This window comes from Acomys minous (genome assembly GCF_964271855.1).
Source record: "Acomys minous genome assembly, chromosome: 10".
Lineage (NCBI taxonomy): Eukaryota > Metazoa > Chordata > Mammalia > Rodentia > Muridae > Acomys > Acomys minous.
The window spans coordinates 66,540,957-66,558,189 of record NC_140491.1 but is presented as its reverse complement, the minus strand read 5'-3'; the positions used below and the strand labels follow the sequence as shown (position 1 = coordinate 66,558,189).

The window sequence follows — 17,233 nt, the reverse complement described above, 5'->3', positions numbered from 1 at the left end:
AGCGCTGACTGCTCTTCCAAAAGTCCTGAGTTTCCAGCAACCACATGGTGGCTCACAACCATCTCTTCTGGCCTGCAGGCAGAATGCTGTATACATAATAAATAAATAAATCTTAAAGAGAGAGAGGGGGGGGGGATCGGTTAAAAAAAAAAAAGAGATAATTAACCATGCCTCTGACCCTGCTCGCTACCTCAAGGTGTGTGTGTGTGTGTGTGTGTGTGTGTGTGTGTGTGTTGGGGGCGGGGGACACTGAAAACAGGGTCCAGCTACAGCCAAGTGTCCCCTTGGAGAAGAATTGGCTGTAGTTAAAAACAACTGGTTGTGTGAGTCTGTCCTGTGATAGCTGCCCTAAGATGGGGGACAGGGGAGGGCTCCTGGCTCAGGGTGCACACATACCTCTCCAGTGTAACATTTGATGTTTTTCCTGTTGCTGTGACCAAATGCTCTGAAAAAAAAAATCAACTTTGAGGAGGAAGGGTTTGTTCTGGTTCATGGTTTGAGGGGACAGCCCGTCACTGTGGGGAGGGCAAGGCAGCGGGAGCATGCAGTGGCTGGTCACATTGCACCTGCAGTCCGGAAGCTGAGTTGAGTCCAGCTAGCTTTCTCTTTTTATTCAGCTTGGAATGGCAGCCCATAGGATGGTGCCACTCATGGCTAAAAGCGTGTCTCCTAGGTGGCTATAACCTCAGTCAGGTTGACAGTGAGGATGAGCCACTGTGGGTGTCCAGGACCTAACAGCTGGACTACAGGCTAGGCAGATGCTTGGCTCTAACAGCGAATACCAATATTCCCCTGGCTGGGCCACTTCACAGTCCCACAGATCATGAGTCTTCTGTTCGCTTCACATCTTGACCGTACCATTGAACTTTTATTTTATGTTTTTCAGAGTTTGAATACTTGAGACAGGGTTTCTCTGTGTAGCCTTGGCTGTCCTGAACTCACTTTGTAGACCATGCTGGCCTTAAACTCACAGCAACCTGCCTGTTTCTGCCTCCCTGAGACTTAGACATCTTTTTAATGAAGTGTCTATTCAAGTCTTTTGCTAATTTTTCTATGGACATGTTTTTCTTTTTATTGATTTGTGGTTGCTCTTTATATAGGATGAATACAACTATAAAAATACAAATAATGTGTGTGCCTCACTTTGTGGCCTTGGAGGTTTTATGGTGGGGGTATTCTGAGCTTTCCCCCTTGCACTGTTGGTGCTCTTGACTGTCATTAGATTTGTCCTTTCTGTAAGATAGCTCACTTTCTAAGAGCAAGGTTATGTGGCTGCTTTCATCCCAGAACTCCCAGCACAGGGCTCCATGCAAAAAAGGAACAAACAAAAGATCTGTGGAATAAGTACAAGCAGGCTGCGCCCCAGAGGTGATTTCTGATGGCTGGTGTTTCCCCTTTTTTTCTAATGCCCAGGCAAGAGGTCTGGGGAACACGGAGACCGACCTGCCTGCTACCTGTTTCTTGCTGAAGACAGCTTCCAGCCCCTGAGTCTGTCCATTGCTCCTCTTCCAGCTGGAAGTTGGCCCACCTGCACCTGCCCTGAGGGAGGCAGGGCCCTGCAGAGAAGCCATGTTTTAATTAACTACCCCAGCAGTCACCGGCTACATTAGTTTTCAAGCAAGAGGCCAGAGTTTCCTCTGTAGCCAGAGTGAGCTATGTGGAACAGGGTTTAAAACCCAAACCTCCCAGCAGGGTGCCTCAGGTACCCATCCAGAGCCTCGAACCCCCGACTCTCCAGGGAGAATGGAGTCTGAAAGAAGACAGAGAGAAATGGCTAGCTTGTGGGATGGACAGAGACTCTCCAGCGAGGCTGTTTCGCTGTGTGCTGTGTCCAGATTCACTTGGGACGATGCTGACTCTAGGGGTCCTGGGAGACAGAGCCTTGAGGAGGTGGTCCGGTCTGGAGGGTGGGCCTCTCACAATGGGACTTGTGCCCTTTTGAGGAAGCAGAGCGGAGTTTCAGGTCTGTTTCTCCATCCTGTGGGGCTTCAAGTGAAGAGCAGCCATTGCCTGAGCAGGGAGGCAGGCCCTCCTCAGACCCGATGGACAGCTGTCCAGATCTGGGACTTCCCAGCCTTCGGACATCTAGAAAGAGCTGATGGTGTTCCAGCCGCTCAATGTGTAGTGAGTTTGTTAGCACCAGGTTTACCACAGGCCTAGTTCATGCCGGGTGCCAGGGGTGGGGTGGGGTAACAAATATACCCTTTAAATATATTATCACACATTTCAAGTCATGTTAAGATCAACTGAATTATTTCACCGTCTTTAAGATCTTATATATTGTTCTAAAAGTGTTAGGGTGACTATTCAGACAAACAAACAGGGCTGGGAAAACGACTCAGTTGGTAAAGTGCTTGGCCTCCAATCACAAGGACCCAGGTTTGAACCCCAGAATTCATGCAGAAAGTGAGTGTGGGAGTGTATATTTGGGATTCCCGTGCAGGGGAGGCAGGGGAGGCGGAGGAGGCAGGGGAGACGGGGTAGGCAGGGGAGGCAGGGAGGCAGGGAAGGCGGGGGAGACGGAGTGGGGGGAGGCAGGAGAGGCAGGGAGGCAGGGGAGGCAGGGGAGGCAGAGATAGCAGGAAGATCCCTGGGCTCAACCTACGGAGCAAGTAAGCTCCAGCTGGCCATGGTAGTGCACACCTTTAATCCCAGCACTCGGGAGGCAGAGGCAGGTGGATCACTGTGAGTTCGAGGCCAGCCTGGACTACAAAGTGAATCCAGGACCCCCAAAGCTAACACAGGGAGATGCTGTCTTAAAAAACCAGGAAAAATTATTTTTATTTATGTGAATGTATGTGTCTGTGTTTGGGTATGTGCACATGAGTGTCGTGTTCATAGATGCCAGAAGGGGGCATCAGATTCCTGTAGAGCTGGAATTACAAGCAGTTGCAAGCTTCCCTGCATAGGCTGGGACTTCTACAAGAGCAATATTCACTCTGAAGCACCAAGCCATAGCTCCAGCCCTCCCCCCGCCCCAAGAGGCTGTTTATCCTAGGCACCTGTTACCCACCTGCCACGCATCATCAGGAAGAGGGACCTCAGTGACTGTGTGACGCATGCAAGAGGGCCTAGAATGTGTGTTCCTGGCAACGGAGCAGGGCACTTCCAAGCCTCAAGTGAGTGTCACAGAGTGTGAGACTGACATGCAGGAGTGGGGGCCTGTAGCACAGTTGGTTGAGCATCACGCAAACTGGACATGGCAGAGGTGGAGGTGAGAGGGTCGGAAATTCAAGATCATCCCTGGCTTATCGAGCTTGAGGCCTTCCTATGGTTACATAAGGCCCAGCTCAGAAAGATACAAACACTCGGATGAGGGAGGGGCCACTTTGAGTTTGGAAATGAGGGCGTTGCAGCAGAGGCGGGGCTGGAAGGGTAAAGGGCAGGCCAGGAGTGTAGGAGATGGAACTGACCCATCAGCTGATGGTGGGGGCTCCTCTGCCTCAGCCACAGGGCCAGTGAGCAGCCAGAGCTGCAGAGGCAGCGAGGGCTGTAGGTGAGGTCCTGGACAGCCAGCCAGAGCTGTGAACAGTCCTGAAGGGCACCCCCTGACTTCTGCTCCTTCATACCCCAACCCTCTGAGAGAACACTCTTGAACACCTCATAAGCAGGGAGCTGCCAGAACCTCAGAATGACGCAGTGAGGTTAGCATGGGCAGATCCTGGAAGATGTAACCGGGCCACTGTGGGGTGCCCTCATCCTGACCCATGAACACACCCTCAAGAGTGTGTTCAAGGGTGACACCGTGAGTAAGCCATGTGGCCCTGACATTTACTCAGTCCGTGGGCTGAAGACAAAAAGAACCTGGGGTCCCCAACCAGACTGTTCCCCTCCTACCCACGGCCAAATGCAACCTTATTTTCCCTATCTGAAGAGTGGGGGTGATGAACCCTGAGCCCCCAGATAAGTGGTTCTCAACCCTCCTAATGTTGTGACCCTTTAATGCAGTTCCTCATGTTGTGGTGACCCCCCTCCCAACCATAGAATTGTTTTTGTTGCTGCTTCATAATTGTAATTTTGCTACTGTTACGAATCATAATGTAAATATCTGAAAATGCAGACTACTTGATATGCGACCCCTGTGAAAGGGTCATTCGACCCCAAGGGGCCACAAGCCACGGGTTGAGAAGCACTGGGCGAGAGAAGTGAGTGAGAGCAGGTGTGGAGGAGCCCCAGGAGAGTGTTCTTGTATGAAGAGGAAGGCGTCAGAGATGCTCTGGGTACCAGGCAGGGCAGAGGCTCCATCCTCAGGGAACTTCAGTTCTAGAGAGGTGTGGAGATTAAGTGAGCCCCGGCAGACAGCTGCTAGCTTAGCTATCTCCGCACAAACTAAGAGTGTGGAGTCAAAAATTATTATGTAAAAGCATATACATTTGCTTATGTATATGAGTGCTCTGTCTGCATGTACACCTGCAGGCCAGGAGAGGGCATCAGACTCCAGTATAGATGGTTGTGAGCCACCACGTGGTTGCTGGGAATTGAACTCAGGCCTCCTGACCGCTGAGCCATCTCTCCCGCCCCCGGAGTCAAAAGTTATTAGCAGCCGAGTTTGCTTAACAATCTACAGACGTGACAAAGTTCGTGTAGCAGTAAAGCTTTAAAATAAGCAGGATGTAAAAAAAAAGTAGGGATGTCTCCCTGCTTGCTGGCCAGCCCTGCCCTCTGAGCTCCGTTCCTGGAGCTCACAAGGGAGGAGAAGAGTCCCACAGGCCGCCATGCCATCTGTGCTGGGTAGTTTTACATCAGCGTGGCACAAAGCTATTGTCGTCTGAGAGGAGCGTTCCTCAGTTGAGAAAATGCCTCCATCAGAGAAGGCTGTGGGCAAGCCTGTGGGCCACTTTCTTAATTAGTGATTGATGTGGGTGGGCCCAGGCCCAGCCCATCATAGGTGATGCTACCCTGGGCTTGTGGTCCTAGGTTCTATAGGACAGCAAGGTGAGCAAGCCATGAGGAAAGTAAGCAGCACCCCTCCACGGCCTCTGCATCAGTGCCTGCCTCCAGGTTCCTGCCCTGCTTGGGTTCCTGTCCTGACTTCCTCCAGTGATTGATGTGGAAGTGCCAGCCAGATGAACCCTTTCCTCGCTGACTTGCTTTTTGGTCATGGTGGTCCATCATAGCAATAGGAACGCCAAGACACCCTCGACTGCCACGCTTTCTCCCATAATAAACGTTATATATTTAATAAAAAAGAAATAGAGAGATGGAAGCAGCACACGTGTATGATTTTGCATGTCCATCCCTCTGCTCCTGACCCACCAATACCCAGCCAACGAGGAAAAGGAGGGAGAAGCCGTCTGGGTTGTATGAGTGTTCTCTGTGCGCAGGCCATGCCCACCCCTATCTAGGCTGGCGCTCAACCTTGCAAGATCATCACGTCTGGCTTTCCCTACTGCGACTCTTCTATTGCTCATTCCTATTGGGGGCTCCTCATTCCTCCCATAGGCTAAATCTGCCTGTCCTGGACAGATGTCCCATCCCTTAGGAGTTGTGGGTGATTGTCTCTAAAGTGGGGGGAGGGGCGGGAATGTCTGTGGCTGGTAATGATAACATCCTCGGGGTCAAAGAGGAGCTTGCTGCAGACCCAGAAGGTAGGATTCACTGTTCAGGTGCCAAAAAAAAAAAGCTGACAGATGAGAACTCAGAGGAGGTGGCTGGCTCCCACTGCACTGTCAGGCCAGAGAAGCTGGAGAAGCTGGAGAAGCTGGAGAAGCTGGAGAAGCTGGCCCTCTCTCCCGCCACCTCCCTCTGTCTCCTTGAACTCATTTTCTGGTTCCAGGAGAATGAGTCTGGACTCCCAGACCCAGCTAGCTGCTCTGCGTATCTGTGGTGCATAGGTGCTTTGGGGACCACACGTGTAGCGTGCTTGCCCCTCACAGGAAGAGCCCTATCACCCCTGCTGCTGGGAGAGACAGTGTTCACCGCAGCCAGGTCTAAGGTTCTAGCCCTCACCTCAGCCCTCTTTTCCTGACAGGCAGAGCTTGGTAAGCCCCGGGAGAGAAGCTGCAGCCTGCCTGGCATCAACTTTAACTACGGACTCTACATCCGGGGCCTAGATGGGGGGGTCCCTGAAGGTGAGTGGGTGTCTTTGGGAGCACAGAGATTTGGGGTGGGGCCTTATTCCTCCTTTCCACCCTCAGCCAGCTTCAATAAAGCCACTTGGCATGGAAAGTACGAGAGAAAGAAAGAGATGGTATCCTGGTATCCTAGTGGTAAGACCGTGACCAAACTGGGGAGGGGCGCCAGCAAAAACACCCCTGAGGGGAGGGATCCTGTCCTCATTGTTTTACAGGAAGGAAGCACAGGACAGTCTCAGGATCAACTCAGGAGGTCCTACTAGAAGTCAAAGCCAACTGGCTTGGTTTTTGTTGTGATAAAATATTCTGACAACATGCCGGGCGTGGTGGCAGGCACATGCCTTTAATCCCAGCACTCAGGAGGCAGAGGCAGGTGGATCACTGTGAGTTCGAGGCCAGCCTGGTCTACAAAGTGAGTCCAGGACAGCCAAGGGCTACACAGAGAAACCCTGTCTTGAAAAAAAATTCTGACCGGGCGTGGTGGCGCGTGCCTTTAATCCCAGCATTCAGGAGGCAGAGGCAGGCGGATCGCTGTGAGTTCGAGGCCAGCCTGGTCTACAAAGTGAGTCCAGGATGGCCAAGGCTACATAGAGAAACCCTGTCTCGAAAAACCAAAAAAAAAGAAAAAAAGAAAAAAAAATCTGACAACAAAGCTATATGGTGGTACACGCCTTTAATCCCAGCACTCAGGAGGCAGAGGCAGGCAGATCTCGGTGAGTTCAAAGCCAGCCTGGTTTACAGAGCAAGTTCCAGGACAAGCCAGGGCTACACAGAGAAACCCTCTGAGGTTGGGGGGGAGGGGGAGGAAATTCTGACAACAATTTATGGGAGAAGAGGGCTTACTTAGTTTATAATTCAGGGTGACTGCAGGGAAGTCATGGCTCAGCTTAATTTCTTTACTCATACAGTTCAGGACCCCTTGCCTAAGAATGGTGCCACCCACAGTGGACTGGGTCTTTCCACATCAATTAGCTTAATTAAGATGACTCCCACCAGGCTAGGCCCATGTGGGCGGTCCCTCCTTGAGACTAAGTTAACAATTAAAGCTGGCTGTCACAGGCCCCCTTTGGGATCTCTGGTAGACCTGTCCCTCCCTTCAGGTGGCTTCCTTGCCAGGTCCAGGCAGCGCTGTCCTCCTGCAGGGGGCTGATGGGAGCCCTGTAGCCTCTTTAGAAGTCCCAGGTACCTTCCTCCTACTGACACCCACCCTTCCATTGTCTCCTTGCCTGCAGCCATTGGGCACTGGAATGTGTTTAAGCAGCAACCCACCTGCCCCCATGAGCTGACCCGGAACTATATTGCCATGAACCGTGGGGCTGTCAAAGCTGGCCTGGTGACTGCACGGGAAAATTTGCTCTATCGAGAACTTAATGACATCCGAATCAGCGACCAGGAAGACCGGCGACAGAAGGAACCACCCCCTGTCCCTTCCAATGTGACCTTTGGGATCCGTTCACGGTAAGGTCAAGAAACCCAACTTCAATCTTCCCTGTGGCTGATGAGGGTGATGTGACTACCAGGGGGCTGGGGCCCAGAAGCAGAGCCTTGAAGTGGCTGAAGCCAAGCTGTAGTGGGAAATCAGAACAGGTTGTAATACAGGCCAGTGAGCATTTGTAAAGACAGGAGTTCAAGGTCATTGGTCAGACGTAACACATGCCTGTAATCCCAGTACTTTGTAGGCAGGGGCACATTGCCCAAGTTACAAGTTTGAGGCCAGCCTAGGCTATAAAAGACCCCATCTCAAAAAAGAAAAAAAATAAATAAAGCAAAACAAACAAACAAACAAAAGCCCACCAACTGGGGCTGGAAAGAGAGCTCAGACAACCGAGAGTCTGTCACAAAAGCACCAGGGCTTTGCCTCAGTTCCTGTACTTGTACAGTGTGATCAAAGCAGTGAATGTCGCCTCCTCTTGCTGAGAGATCTCAAGACTTAACTTTGTTGAAGACTTTTTTTTTTACAGGAGATGGACACGGCTAGCCCTCCATTCGCATGAGCTGTGTCCCTGGTTGAGGTGATGTCATTCAAAATGTCGGCTGAAGAGCAAGGAGATGGGGGCGGGAGAGACATCTGAGCAGTGGGGTTAAAAGCACTTGTTGCTTCTGCGAAAGACCCGAGTTCGGTTCCCAGCACTTACACAGGAGCTCACAACCACGTGTGCCTCCAGTTCTAAGTGATCTGACACCCTTTCTGGTCTCGGTGGACACTGCACACGCATGTACGCAGGCAAACGCTCACACGCATAAAATATAAAGAAATCTTTTTCAGTTGACCTTTCCATGGTAAACTGTATTACTAGTGCTTGGCTTATGAAATGGAAACTCTCCTGCCATGGACCACCAGATAAATGTAGAAAATCCTGCCTGCACCCCCAGAAGCACGGGTTACCCCGAGAGGGGAGCCCTCTGGCCCTATGGTCTCTACAGCAAGGCCATGACCAATCTGGGGCTCAGTCTGTCACTTCAGGCCAGGTTTCTCACAGCGCTAGGCCTGTTGGCTGCTCACTCTGTTTCTGGGACCAGCCCTTCCCTCGTTCTGTGGACTCAGGCTGGCCTCTATCATATCTCTTTATGTCTATTTTCCCTACTATCAACCCATGTGCATGATGGGTACCCATGTCACCTTGACTCCAGGGAGGGCCATGGGACCAAGCTTGGCCACTCAGGGAATCTAATTCCCCGGCCCCAGCAATCGGCTCTGCCTCTCCACTCCTGCTTTGTTGGTTGGTTGGTTGGTTGGTTGGTTGGTTGTCGGGAATCCCTGTTCGGTTTCCACATGTGTTTATTGTAAAGTCCTGTAATATAAGACCTAACGTCTTAGCAGTGGGAGTGGATGCATTCCTGTCACTGTCAGCCGTCACCATTTGTCCCTTCATCTGTTCATCTTCCCAAGCAGAAACTCACACCCACAAAAAGCCCCACCAGCATTCATCATTAGAGAAGCCTCTGCTTAGCCTTAGACGCCATCTGATGGCATGCTTAGTCTTTGGGTTGTAGGAAGCAGGGTTCTGTGTACAAAAGGATCTTAGCTCAGACCCAGGTGTGCTATGAAGGGCTATCAGCAGGGCTAGGGCTAGCCCCAGATAATCTATCAGCAGGGCTAGGGCTAGCCCCAGGTAATCTATCAGCAGGGCTAGGGCTAGCCCCAGATATTCTGGCTCTGGGCCTGCAACATTCTATTTCTGAAGTCACTGAAGGTCTAGTCAGTCTGCCTTTCAGCATGTGTAACACAGGGGCAGCTTTTTCTGGGAACTTCCATTCACACCATCTTGCCAGAAAAATGTTCTCATTCTTCAGAGACCAGTCTTGCAGCCCCTTTTCATTAGTTCACACACCTCCCCCTAGAAATGCACAGAACTCTTGAAATCTGACATGTGGCAGTGATGTGGTGTGGCAGTGATGTGACAGTGGTGTGGCAGTGATGTGGCGGTGGGGTGGCAGTGATGTGACAGTGGTGTGGCAGTGATGTGGTGATGGGGTGGCAGTGATGTGGTGGGGGGGTGGCAGTGATGTGGTGGGGTGGCAGTGATGTGACAGTGGTGTGGCAGTGATGTGGTGGGGGGGTGGCAGTGATGTGGTGGGGGGGTGGCAGTGATGTGGTGATGGGGTGGCAGTGATGTGGTGGGGGGGTGGCAGTGATGTGGTGGGGTGGCAGTGATGTGGTGGGGGGGTGGCAGTGATGTGGTGATGGGGTGGCAGTGATGTGGTGGGGGGGTGGCAGTGATGTGGTGGGGTGGCAGTGATGTGGTGGGGGGGTGGCAGTGATGTGGTGGGGGGTGGCAGTGATGTGGTGGGGGGGTGGCAGTGATGTGGTGATGGGGTGGCAGTGATGTGGTGGGGGGGTGGCAGTGATGTGGTGGGGTGGCAGTGATGTGACAGTGGTGTGGCAGTGATGTGGTGGGGGGGTGGCAGTGATGTGGCGGTGGGGTGGCAGTGATGTGGTGGGGGGGTGGCAGTGATGTGGTGGGGGGGTGGCAGTGATGTGGTGATGGGGTGGCAGTGATGTGGTGGGGGGGTGGCAGTGATGTGGTGGGGTGGCAGTGATGTGACAGTGGTGTGGCAGTGATGTGGTGGGGGGGTGGCAGTGATGTGGTGGGGGGGTGGCAGTGATGTGGTGGGGGGGTGGCAGTGATGTGGTGATGGGGTGGCAGTGATGTGGTGGGGGGGTGGCAGTGATGTGGTGGGGTGGCAGTGATGTGACAGTGGTGTGGCAGTGATGTGGTGGGGGGGTGGCAGTGATGTGGCGGTGGGGTGGCAGTGATGTGGTGGGGGGGTGGCAGTGATGTGGTGGGGGGGTGGCAGTGATGTGGTGGGGGGGTGGCAGTGATGTGGTGGGGTGGCAGTGATGTGGTGGGGTGGCAGTGATGTGGTGGGGTGGCAGTGATGTGGTGGGGTGGCAGTGATGTGGTGGGGTGGCAGTGATGTGGTGGGGTGGCAGTGATGTGGTGTGGCAGTGATGTGGTGGGGTGGCAGTGATATGGTGTGGCAGTGATGTGGTGGGGTGGCAGTGATGTGGTGGGGTGGCAGTGATATGGTGTGGCAGTGATGTGGTGGGGTGGCAGTGATGTGGTGGGGTGGCAGTGATGTGGTGGGGTGGCAGTGATGTGGTGGTGTGGCAGTGATGTGGTGGGGGGGTGGCAGTGATGTGGTGGTGGGGTGGCAGTGATATGGTGTGGCAGTGATGTGGTGGGGTGGCAGTGATGTGGTGGGGTGGCAGTGATATGGTGTGGCAGTGATGTGGTGGGGTGGCAGTGATGTGGTGGGGTGGCAGTGATGTGGTGGGGTGGCAGTGATGTGGTGGTGTGGCAGTGATGTGGTGGGGTGGCAGTGATATGGTGTGGCAGTGATGTGGTGGGGTGGCAGTGATGTGGTGGGGTGGCAGTGATATGGTGTGGCAGTGATGTGGTGGTGGGGTGGCAGTGATGTGGTGGGGGGGTGGCAGTGATGTGGTGGGGTGGCAGTGATGTGGTGGGGGGGTGGCAGTGATGTGGTGGGGTGGCAGTGATGTGGTGGTGGGGTGGCAGTGATGTGGTGGTGGGGTGGCAGTGATATGGTGTGGCAGTGATGTGGTGGGGTGGCAGTGATGTGGTGGGGTGGCAGTGATGTGGTGGGGTGGCAGTGATGTGGTGGTGTGGCAGTGATGTGGTGGGGTGGCAGTGATATGGTGTGGCAGTGATGTGGTGGGGTGGCAGTGATGTGGTGGGGTGGCAGTGATATGGTGTGGCAGTGATGTGGTGGTGGAGTGGCAGTGATGTGGTGGGGGGGTGGCAGTGATGTGGTGTGGCAGTGATGTGGTGGGGTGGCAGTGATATGGTGTGGCAGTGATGTGGTGGTGGAGTGGCAGTGATGTGGTGGGGGGGTGGCAGTGATGTGGTGGGGTGGCAGTGATGTGGTGGGGGGGTGGCAGTGATGTGGTGGGGTGGCAGTGATGTGGTGGGGTGGCAGTGATATGGTGTGGCAGTGATGTGGTGGTGGGGTGGCAGTGATGTGGTGGGGGGGTGGCAGTGATGTGGTGGGGTGGCAGTGATGTGGTGGGGGGGTGGCAGTGATGTGGTGGGGTGGCAGTGATGTGGTGGGGGGGTGGCAGTGATGTGGTGGGGGGGTGGCAGTGATGTGGTGGGGTGGCAGTGATATGGTGTGGCAGTGATGTGGTGGTGGAGTGGCAGTGATGTGGTGGTGGGGTGGCAGTGATGTGGTGGGGGGGTGGCAGTGATGTGGTGGGGTGGCAGTGATGTGGTGGGGGGGGTGGCAGTGATGTGGTGGGGGGGGTGGCAGTGTGTGGTGGGGTGACAATGATGTGGCAGTGGTGAGATACACAGGCAACTTGGTTCTGGGTTGGAATGGTCACCTCTTCTTGGATTGCCACAGCCCAGCTTGGTGGAGGTGCCCTCCCTGCCTTGTCCCTGCAGACTGTAGAGTTACCATGATAGCCCATCCTGGAGTCCTCAAGACAGTCTGCTATCAGGAGAGGAAAGGAGTCTGGGTCAGAGCCAGTCTCAGGTGCCAGTTCTGTCTTTGTCCCCAAGTCTCCAAAGGAGAGAAAATTGGGCAAGGAGCCTGCCAGTTTGGTTCGGCTCAGGGAACCACATGCTGCGTGATCTTGAGAACTATCTTTTTATTTAGTTTGGTTTGGTTTTGGTTTTGGCTTTTTTTTTTTTTTTAAGACAGGGTTTCTCTGTGTAGCTCTGGCTGTCCTGGACTCACTTGTAGACCGGGCTGGCCTCGAACTCACGGCGGTCCACCTGCCTCTGCCGGGATTACAGGTGTGCACCACCGCGCCCAGCCCTTGAGAGCTCTCCTTGTCTCTCAACTTCTTCCTATTTTCTGCTGTTTTATATATGGGCGTCTAGCACGTGATCTGTCTTGAGTTTGACCATTGCTTTCACTTGGCGGTTCTCCTCCTATGGAATAGGGGGCCATACCAGTAACCTGGCATTTTCTCTCCCCATCTCTCTATAACCCTTCATGTCAATTCCCTTCTATTGTCACGGGAACCTTCACTGGTGACTAGCGGGGCCCCTATCTACCCACAGGAGGCCAGGAGGGGTTAACTAACCTCCCCAAGTTTATACAAGTCAGAGCTTGGCCCAGATTCTCAACCTGGTAGACTTCTTTTTTGGAAACATTTAATATTACAACATGCATTAGCAGCCAGGTGTGGTGTGGCGCACGCCTTTAAACCCAGCACTCGAGTGGCAGAGGCAGGCGGATCGCTGTGAGTTTGAGGACAGCCTGGTCTACAAAGCGAGGCTAGGACAGCCAGGGCTGTTACACAGAGAAACCCTCAAAAAACAAAACAAAACAAACAAACAAACAAACAAAAAACCCAACATATGTTAGTGGTCACTTTACAACAAAAGTAGGAAGTTCAGGGAGAGTGCCCCAAGGCCACCCAGCATTGCTGCTGCAGGAGCCAGGACTATGGTTGGGCGGGCAGGCTGCGTCTGAGGCCCTTCCTTAGATTCCCTCCTGTTTCTAATGTGCAAACATGGAGCAAACACCCCAACCTCTGGTCTCTGGGGGGGTTTCAGCTATCCATCCTCCAAGTCAGCCGTGCTCAAAAAGGCCATGTATTACCATCGGCTCTCAATATCAAAATCTTAAATTGCTATAAAACGGAGTGGCCACAATTTCAGGGTAAGGACGTGATGAAGTGCTGGCTGCATCTCCCGTGATGGCAAATGAGCTTTGCATATGCAAATTGAATGGATTTTAAAATGGTATTTAATGACAATTTCGTGGTCGACATTAACATTAATTGCAGAGAAATGAAAATGTGGCATTAGGTTGCTGTTAGCCTGTGCGTATCGGGCCATAAAGCTCCATCTTTATCAGTGAGGCCCTTCCCATGTGACAGGGCCACTCCACAAATTGCAGGCAGAGGGCTTTTACGGATCAGAAATATCCCCCAGCCGGCCCGATCAGCATCAATTTTGCTTTATTTCTTCGTAAATGGAGGTTAAATGGCTTCGGGAAGGGCTTGGCGCTCCCCAGACTGTGAGGTGAGCCCCTCTGCCTTCTCCCTTAAATGCCTGGGAACAGTTAAAAACCCACAGCCCCGCCCTGTAATGGGGCTATTACTTTAAAGTTATGGGGCCAAGGCCTAGTCCCTGGGGACCTGCTTTAACAAGTTGCCACTGTATTTATTTCTTTACTTTAAAAGCGTGTTGGAAACCAAATCAGATTACCCCCGATTGCCCAAGAATTGTTGGAGTGATTTGGTTCGATAAATAAATAATGAAGTAAATGGGTACTACCTACACACACACACACACACACACACACACACACACACACACACATACACACACGTGTTAAAAATAAAGTCTGTCTTAGGCAGCCTAGATATGCAGGCCAAGTGTGCGAAGCCCTGGCGACCTGGAGAAATCCTGGAGAGCACAAAGGCTGCGTGCTGACCCCATTTTTATGTTCTCCACGCCCCTCTTTGCCAGACACCCCCAAGCTCAAGCTCACATGGCTTCTTGTGCTATGTGGGCATCAGACCCGACCTTGGAATCCCTCAGTTGCTTTCTTGGTGGTGAACTTCCTACTCTGAAGCAGGACAGGTGCTTGGCAGTCGGCAGCCTTGGAGCCCTCCCAAAAGCCGAGCTCTGAGCAGGCGTCTGGAAGACAGGGCTGTGTGACGCACAGTTGCAAGTGGAGGAGGGACAGGGGACCAGGCAGAGAGGCTCCTGTGTCCCAGGTAATAATGTTTTAAAAGGGAAGAGGCTAGAGGGGTGACTCAGTGGGCAAGGTAGGTAATCGCCAGGCAAGAAAAAACACCTGGATTTGAATCCCCAGGGCCCAGGTGAAACCAGACAAACATTTGAACCCTAAGTGCTCCCAGAGAGAGGAGGAGGGGAGGGGAGGATGCTGAGACAGTGCTCCAGGGCATGAGGTAAAGGTGAGGACCACAGCCTGAGAGATCTTCTGATGTGTCCCTCCATCATACACACACACACACACACACATTCACACTCACACACACATACATACAAACATACACACATACACACTCATACACACCCTCACATACACACACTCATACACACCCTCACATACACACACTCATACACACCCTCACATACACACACTCACACACACCCTCACATACATGCACTCACACACACCCTCACATACACACACTCATACATACTCACATACACACTCATACACCCTCACATACACACACTCACACACACCCTCACATACACACACTCATACATACCCTCACATACACACACTCATACACACTCACATACACACTCATACACACCCTCACATACACACTCATACACACTCTCACATACACACACTCACACACACCCTCACATACACACACTCACACACACCCTCACATACACACACTCACACACACCCTCACATACACACACTCACACACACCCTCACATACACACACTCACACCCCCCCCCATACACACACTCATACACACGTGCACATACCACAGAAGGATTTTTAAAGTTTGAATGTGTAGCTCTATTAAAAAGAAAGAGGGGAGCTGGGTGTGGTGGCGCATGCCTTTAATCACAGGTGGATCGCTGTGAGTTCGAGGCCAGCCTGGTCTACACAGTGAGTCCAGGATAGCTAAGACTACACAGAGAAACCCTGTCTCAAAACAACAACAACAACAATAATAAAGAAAAGAAAGAAAGGAGAAGGACTACACATAAACACTAGCCGGCCTGTGCTTCTAGGCAAATCAGAAGCCTGTGCAGCCGTCCTCACCACCCGCTTTTGGTCTTCCCTTCATGTACCTGGCCTGGCCTCTCAGGTCTGTGTGTCAGAGCTGCCACAGACTGACAGGCCCTTTATTATTATTATTATTATTATTATTATTATTATTATTATTATTATTATTATTATTATTATTATTTTAGTAGAAGTAGTAGTAGTATTTTGAGAGAAGATCCCATGTGTCCCAGACTGGCCTAGAACTTGCTATAAAGCCAAGGATGGCTTTGAATTTCAGATGCTCCCGCCTCCACCCACCCCACCCCACCCCACCCCACCCCACCCCACCCCACCCCACCCCACTCTATCCCCACCCCACCCCACCCCACCCCACTCTATCCCCACCCCACCCCACCCCACCCCACCCCACTCTATCCCCACCCCACCCCACCCCACCCCACCCCACTCTATCCCCACCCCACCCCACCCCACCCCACTCTATCCCCACCCCACCCCACCCCACCCCACCCCACTCTATCCCCACCCCACCCCACCCCACCCCACCCCACTCTATCCCCACCCCACCCCACCCCACTCTATCCCCACCCCACCCCACCCCACCCCACCCCACTCTATCCCCACCCCACCCCACCCCACCCCACCCCACCCCACTCTATCCCCACCCCACCCCACCCCACCCCACCCCACCCCACTCTATCCCCACCCCACCCCACCCCACCCCACCCCACCCCACTCTATCCCCACCCCACCCCACCCCACTCTATCCCCACCCCACCCCACCCCACCCCACCCCACCCCACTCTATCCCCACCCCACCCCACCCCACCCCACCCCACTCTATCCCCACCCCACCCCACCCCACCCCACCCCACTCTATCCCCACCCCACCCCACCCCACTCTATCCCCACCCCACCCCACCCCACTCTATCCCCACCCCACCCCACCCCACCCCACCCCACTCTATCCCCACCCCACCCCACCCCACCCCACTCTATCCCCACCCCACCCCACCCCACCCCACCCCACCCCACCCCACCCCACCCCACTCTATCCCCACCCCACCCCACCCCATCCCCACCCCACCCCACCCCACCCCACCCCACCCTATCCCCACCCCACCCCACCCCACCCTATCCCCACCATGTACCCGTTCTTGCTCTCTTACTTCAAGGAGGTCCTTTCTGGTGCCCTGAAGCATCAGTGTTATTTTAACCACTTTAGACATCAAGGGAGTTTTGCATACACCTGCCCTTTCCTTCTGCGGCCGGGTCAGCCTGCGGCAGGTCCTGAGAGGGAGGGTCAGGCCTTATCTCAAGGAAGACTGTGAAGGGAGTTGAATTAGGGCCTGGTCTCACCTGGGAAGACTTCAGCTCTGTGGTCAGACAGCTGTGAAACGCTGAGAATTCCCCAGCTCCACTTGACTCTCCCCTGCCAGCGTTCCAGTCAGGGTGAGATTGTCAAGTCTCATCACTAGCACAGAAGGCCACAACACAGATCTCAAAGCACGCTGTAACCTGAGGCCTATACACAGACATGTCTGGAGGCCAGAAATGTAGCTATCAGAGGCGTGCTTAATTATTGATGCATTTTAATAAGGGCTTGTGGGGAGGGGCGCCCACGCCCTTGCAGATCTTAATTGTTCCTGCTGCTAATTGGTCCAGTGAGTCAGAGATCTGCAGCCAGGGTTCAGCCAGAGCCGGGAGCTAGTGGAGTCCAGGCCACTGAGGCTCTCCCACTGCCCTACCTGAGAGCCTGTCACACCCAAGAAGAGTCACCAGGGAGGGTCCATCCCTCATCGAGCGAAGGGAACCCTGATCACAGGCCACACGAACTCTACATACACCTGTCTGTCACTGTCACTGTTCCATGCCGGAGACCCTCATTTGCATCCTCAGACAGGACAGCTCCATCGAGTGAGTATGTGAGTGAGTGGTGTATGTGTGTGTG

The 17,233-nt window shown here is 53.4% G+C and overlaps 1 protein-coding gene across 1 annotated transcript in view; it reads left to right on the top strand.

Annotated features, from left to right (window-relative positions):
• Positions 1 to 17,233, top strand: part of CFAP77 (cilia and flagella associated protein 77) — a 132,343-nt gene that overhangs the window by 69,101 nt on the left and 46,009 nt on the right. The window contains exons 2-3 of the mRNA XM_084798607.1: positions 5,972 to 6,071; positions 7,307 to 7,532. Coding sequence (XP_084654733.1) covers positions 5,972 to 6,071; positions 7,307 to 7,532 — 326 coding nt within the window. The remainder of the gene's footprint in view (positions 1 to 5,971; positions 6,072 to 7,306; positions 7,533 to 17,233) is intronic.